General features: G+C 53.9%; 1 protein-coding gene across 1 annotated transcript; it reads right to left on the reverse strand.

Moving 5' to 3' along the window:
* Positions 1-1815: 1815 nt before the first annotated feature.
* On the reverse strand, positions 1816-6023 carry LOC100385920 (protein FAM187B). Its single transcript, XM_002762010.6, has 2 exons — positions 5294-6023; positions 1816-2264 (listed from the first exon to the last, which is right to left on the reverse strand). The coding sequence occupies exons 1-2, from the start codon at positions 6013-6015 to the stop codon at positions 1877-1879; spliced, it is 1110 nt and encodes a 369-aa protein (XP_002762056.1). The 5' UTR covers positions 6016-6023; the 3' UTR covers positions 1816-1876.
* Between the last annotated feature and the right edge of the window lie 598 nt (positions 6024-6621).

Below are 6621 nucleotides of genomic sequence, written 5' to 3' on the forward strand. Positions count from 1 at the left end.
CCATAGCTCCCTATTATGTGGTGGGCTTCCTCAGTTTGGCTGCTTACTTCATCAAGCCAGCAAGCCTCCCTCCCTCTGGTCCGCTAAGACAGAGTCTTAGATAACATAAGCCAAGCTAGGGAGTGGCAGCTCGACACCTTTACTGTGTGCCATTGGTTAGATGCCAGGTCACAGGTCTGGTCCCCACTGGAAGGGAGGGGATCATACAAGGCATGGACACCAGGAAGTAGGAAGTCACTGGGGTCACCTTAGGGGCTGCTCTGACAGCCTCGGAGCACTGGGGCACTGACAGTGGGTTGTGAGACTTCAGTGCTGTGTAGAACAAACCCCCGGGTGTGGGACTGTGCTTGGCTCTCCCTGTTCCACCTCCAGCTACCACACAGTGGGGGCTTCTATGGGCACAGGCATTGAGGGGGGGCTCCCTGGGAGCTGGGGTGGGCACTACAGGTCTGACCACTGCCCCTTCCCATGCTCACTGTGTGACTTCAGGCAAGTTGCTTAAAGCTTGAGGCTTTTTTTTTTTTTACAGAGTTTTGCTCTGTAGCCCAGGCTGGAGTGCCGTGACATGATCTTAACCCACTACAACCTCCACCTCCTGGGTTCAAGCGATTCTACTGCCTCAGCCTCCCAAGTAGCTGGGACTACAGGAGCACACCACTACACTCGGCTAATTTTTGTATTTTTAGTAGAGACAGGGTTTCATCATCTCGGCCAGGCTGGTCTTGAACTTCTGACCTCGTGATCCTCCCACCTCGGCCTCCCAAAGTGCTGGGCTTATAGGCATGAACCACCTCACCCAGCTGCTTCTGAGTCTTGATGTTCTCAGCTGCAAAACAAGGTTAACAGTAGCACCAGCCTCATGGGTGACTGTGGGGACATAGCACTTATGAAGGGTTTGAGTTTTGACCACACCAAATATTTGCTACGATTATCATTATTATTGTCTACCTCTGGTTCCCAGGGAGGCCTCTTTAGTTCTCAGCAAATGCTCCCTCATTCTGCAGGAATCTCTGAGCATCTGGGCACCACATGTGCCCTAAGTGTTTTTTGCAACACAACCACAACCCTAAGTGTTTTTTGCAACAGGGTCTGGTACACGAGGGGTGAGCCCTGCCCTGTCCTGGGGACAGAGGTTCTGTTCTGGGAGTTTCATATCTGTCCAGTCATGGCTTCATTGCACTGTTATGGCAATGAATTTTAATGGCATGCATTAGTTTTCACTCTTGCATTCTGCTGAACTGCGTATGATTTCTGGGAACAGCCAGGCCTGGTGATTCCTGGCTGAGCTGGGCCTGGCGCCTTGTACCGGCAGAAGGGCTGGTCTCCCCTTCCAAGTGTCTGAGGGGCCTCACTTCACTGCAAGAGCTGGGAAAAGTGGCACGTATCTAGCAGTGCCTCTGACTTGGGGAGTGGTGGCTGGGCCTGAAGGCCTGGGCACAGTGGGGAGGATGGGTGGGCAAGAGATGGGCAGGGAAAGACGGCAGGGCCTGGTGCAGATCTGGGGGGCTGGGGTGCCCTGCTCACATCCCCCACCTTGCTGTCGGGAGAATGGGGTGAGTGAGGACAATGGCCTTGTTCCATCTCTCCCTCCCTCTGAAGAATATGGGGCTTGGGCCAGGCAACCTGGTTTCAACTGGAATCCCCAGTCTCAGTTTTCTCATCTGTGGAATGGAAATTACTAATGAGTTAACAGATCAGGACCCGACCCAGGGAAGAGCCCGGTCACCCTGGGCTGTGGCTGCAGGTCTGTCCTGGTTCATGGATCTCAGAGCAAGGTGTGGGTGGGCCGGCGGCGGGGGCAACAGAAGGGGTGGCTGTGGCTAGGAGGGAACCACCGGTCGGGTCCACTTGTGCACCCGGGGGTGGGGGGCTCACTTTATTTCACCATCAGCACCAGTATGCTTTTCCTGCCTGGGGAAGGGCGGATGAACTTGAGCAGCGCCCCCAGCAGGGCCAGGATGGTGCCCACGAGCAGCACCAGCTTTAGCCCCTTAAGCACGAAGTCTGCCCTGCCCCGTGGGGTCTTCCTTGCCTCTTGCCACTGGGCCTCGTTCTCTCTCCACTGAGCCTCCAGCGTCTCCGGGTTGGCGGTGGGGTTGAACTGGGCCACGAGCTCCTGCTGCACGAAGCACCTGTAGATGGCCGGCTGGAAGACCTGCAGCTGCCTGCCGCCGGTGGAGGGGTCCAGGAAGGTGGTGAAGTACCGGCCGGAGAGCTGGCTCTCCCACGTCAGGGGGGTGTCATTGGCACGCCAGTTGACAGGCCTGCGAGGAGGACAAGGTCAGGTGCAGGGCCCAGGGAGAAACGAGGGACTGACGTGTGAAGGGAGGTGGAGACAGCAGCACCCTTCTCCCTGGGGAACAGAAAATAAAGCACCGCCCTCCCCGCAGCCCACCAGCCCACCAAGCACTGTGCAGCTGTCAACCATGGGGTGGGGGCGGTGCAGCTGGGGCTCCCCAGGGCTCCACCCCTTACGGGCCCCACCCCTTACTGGCTGGGTAACCTGGGCAAATGCCTCCAGCTCTTGAGCTTCCATTTCCTCATCTAAAAATGACTCTAGACCAGATTTAGTGGCTCACACCTGTAATCTCAGCATTTTCAGAGGCAAAGGCAAGAGGATGGCCTGAGCCCAGGAGTTTGAGCCCAGCCTGGGCAATAGAGTGAGACCTCATCTCTACAAAACTTAAAATCTTAGCCAAGCGTGGTGGTGCATGCCTATAGTCCCAGCTACTGTGGAGGCTGAGATGGGAGAATCACCTGAGCCCGGGGAATTGAGGCTGCAGTGAGCTGTGATTGCACCACTGCACTCCAGCCAGGGTGACAGAGAAAGACCCTGTCTCAGTAATAACAATAACAATAAACTATGTATTTAGGTGCCACAAGGGCAGGGATCTCTGTTGGTTGTGTTCTTCACTGTTTCCCAGGTCCCTAGAATGAAGCTTGGCATATAAATGAGCAGTGAACACGTGTTTAGTGGAGAAATGAATCAGGCACTGACACACCCATCGTGGCAGAAGAACAGAGAGGATACTCCACAGACAATATCATAAAAGCATGTGCTCCCAGGTAGGTACAGTGTGGAACTTTTTATTGGATGCTGGGGCAAGCACTCTACAGTCTTTAGCCCCTGACACATCCCAATGACCCCATGTGGCCAGGGGCTAGCAAGACCTCTGCACTGAGTTGGATAGTGGCCCCCAAAACGCATGCCCTTCCCAGAACCGCAGAATGTAACGTTATTTGGAAATTGGGTCGTTGCAGATATCATCAGCTAAGATGAGATCATATTGGAGTAGGTGGTCCCTCAGTCCAGTCTGACTGGTGTCCTTTTACGAAAAGGAGAAGGCCAGGCGTGATGCCGCACACCTGCAATCCCAACACTTTGGGAGGCCAAGGCGGGTGGATCATTTGAGGTCAGGAGTTCGAGACCAGCCTGATCAACATGGTGAAACCCCATCTCTACTAAAAATAAAAAATTAGCCGGGCATGGTGGCATATGCTTGTAATCCCAGCTACTCAGGAGGCTAAGACAGGAGAATTGTTTGAACCCAGGAGGCGGAGGTTGTAATGAGCTGAGATCACGACATGGCACTCCAGCCTGGGAGACAGAGCGAGACTCTATCTCAAAATAAATAAATAAATAAGAGAAAGAAAAGGAGAAAAGACACAGGGACATAGACACCAGGAAGAATGCCAAGTGATGATGGGCATTGAGAGAAGCAGCCACAAGCCAGAGAAGCTGGGCATCTCTGACTGCATCCAGAAGCCAGGAAAAGGGGAGGGAGCCACTCGGAGGGACTCAGAAGGAGCATGGTTCTACTGACACCTTGGTTTCAGACTCCCAGCCTCCAGAAGGATGAGACAATGAATTTTTGAGGTTTTCTTTCTTTCTTTCTTTTTTTTAGTGGGAGTCTCACACTGTTGCCCAGGCTGGAGTGCAGTGGTGCAATCTCCCCTCACTGCAAACTCTCCGTCTTGGGTTCAAGCTATTGTTGTGCCTCAGCCTCCTGAGTTACTGAGATTGCAGGTGCCCAACACCACGTCCTGGATAATTTTTGTATTTTTAGTAGAGATGGGGGTTTCACTATGTTGGCCAGGCTGGTCTCAAACTCCTGACCTTAAGCAATCTGCCTGCCTTAGCCTCCCAAACTGCTGGGATTACAGGCATGAGCCACCATGCCTGGCAAATTTCTGTTGTTTTAAGCCGCACAGTTTGTGGTGCTTTGTTACGGCAGCCCTAGGAATCTAAGACAACCCCATTCCACAGATGAGGAAACTGAGGCCAAAGTTGCGCAGCTGGAAACTGGCAGAGTTGAGATTGAAACCCAAGCCTGGCTGAGTCCAGAGCCCCCATACAGAAACCTCACGAGAAATATGAGAAATGCCACCCCATGGGCCTCCTTAGATTCCACAGCGACCTCCCTCTATTCCTATCTCAAGGTCCCTGCGACTTGCACTCCGGAGCTCCTTTTGTGGCAAGTGGTATGGAGTAGGTGCCCCTGAATAGATGGCAAGAGGGTTCACATCCACTTTCCTGCACTTCGGAATTGTGTTTTTCTTTTTCTTTTTTTTTTGAGACAGAGTCTTGCTCTGTCGCCTAGGCTGGAGTGCAGTGGCATGATCTCAGCTCACTGGAACCTCTGCCTCCCAGGTTAGAGTGATTCTCCTGCCTCAGCCTCCTGAGTAGCTGGGATTATAGGCACCTGCCACCACGCCTGCCTAATTTTTGTATTTTTACTAGAGACGGGGTTTCACCATGTTGGCCAGGCTGGTCTCGAACTCCCGACCTCAGGTGATCTGCCTGCCTCGGCCTCCCAAACTGCTACGATTACAGGCATGAGCCACCATGCGTGGCCTGCATTTCTTATTAAGTGGCAGGTGGATTGGGGAAGAGTAGAGGAAGGAGGGATTTTCCTTGGCTCCTGGCAGGAAGCAAGAAGACGAGTGTCAGTTCTGGGAGGCAGACCTTGATGGGAAGCCCTGGGGGCACCAGCCTCTCCTCCAGGGTCTCCTCTGACCTTCCCAGATGAGGCAGGGGCCTGTTGGAGCCCCTAAGCTTCCTGCGCTTTCCCCATCACAGCCCCATCCTTCTGCCTGGGTTTCTTGCATCCCTGCTCGCACCCCCTGGGCTGTCTCCCCCTTGGACTGTTTAAGACAGGACCTGGCACTGTCCTGATGACCACTGCAGGGCTGACCTGCATAGAACACCCCCTCGCCCCTCTGCACATATTACCATGAAGGATCCCCCGACCGGAAGAACCTAGCTAGGGGCCAGAGGCAGGGATTCCATCACCTGTAGATGGATCCTAAGGGACAGCTGAGCCACACAAATTCTGTCTCCTCATCAAGCCTGAAGCTGTCAAAAATGACGTAATTCATCTTTAACTGTGTGTTGTTGGTGCACTGGACGTGGCAGGCCTCCACCTGCAGCTCAGGCCGCAAGCGGCTGGACCACACCTGCACGTCTCCCAGATAGAGCCAGCAGGGCATGGCTTCCTCCAGATGCTCCTCAATATAGCAGTACCCCAGGCGCTTACGCTCGCCAGGCCCCTCGCAGTGGTTGCAGTCCTGCCAGGGCTCCCACCGGGTAAAAATGAGTTCTTCGCCGCCCAGATGCAGGGTCTGGTTCTCCAGGGGTCTCTGACCCAGGCCCTTGTGTGTTACATGCAGGGTGGCGACATCCTGGAAGTCAATCTCATACTGCACCACTTGGCGATCATTGTTGTTCCAGCAGTGGTAGAGACCCGTCTGGGAGGGCAATGGATCTTTAATGAGAAGGCTGCCCTCAGGCATTATTTCCATATTGGAAATATTGGTGAGGCTGGTGAGCGTGCCCTTCTCGCCTCGTGTGAATAAGTAGTACCAGTGTGCCCCCGAGGAGTTGCAGTACAAGAGAATATCATTGCCGGAGAGGAGGGCCTGTTGGCACTGGTTACCGCTGGGGCAGCTGATGGAAAAGTAGAACCCCAGCGCTGGGGCAGCAACCTGGAGCAGCAGCCACAGCATGGGTGGCATGGCAGACTGGGGCTGTGGCAGGGGGCAGGTGCCACCCTGGACATTGTGAGGTCACCCATGAACTCTGGCCTCAGCCCTGGGCAGCAGGATGAACTGCAGGCCACCCCATGGGTGTGTGAGGTCACCATCCCCTTTTGTTTTGTGACAAGCTGACAACACTACATTTTTTTTTTTTTTTTGAGAGAGAGAATTTTGCTCTTGTTGCCCAGGCTGGAGTGCAGTGATGCGATCTCAGCTCACTGCAATCTCTGCCTCCCTGATTCAAGCGATTGTCCGGCCTCAGCCTCCTGAGTAGCTGGGACTACAGGTGCCCACCACCATGCCTGGCTAATTTTTATATTTTTAGTAGAGACGGGTTTTTGCCATGTTGGCCAGACTGGTCTTGAACTCCTGACTTTGTGATCCTCCCACCTTAGCCTCCCAAAGTGCTGGGATTACAGGAGTGAGCCACTGTGCCCCACCAACCGCACTTAATTTCTATTCCAAGCCTTCCATTTTTCTGGGAAAGGAGCAAACTTAATTTGTCTATTCAGAGTGTTCTCCACCATCTGCCTCCCTTCCTTTCCCAAGGGTGAGACTACATTCCCAAGGATGGAACAAGAGCAT

The sequence above is a fragment of the Callithrix jacchus genome, chromosome 22 (assembly GCF_049354715.1).
Source record: "Callithrix jacchus isolate 240 chromosome 22, calJac240_pri, whole genome shotgun sequence".
NCBI classification, from domain to species: Eukaryota; Metazoa; Chordata; class Mammalia; order Primates; family Cebidae; genus Callithrix; species Callithrix jacchus.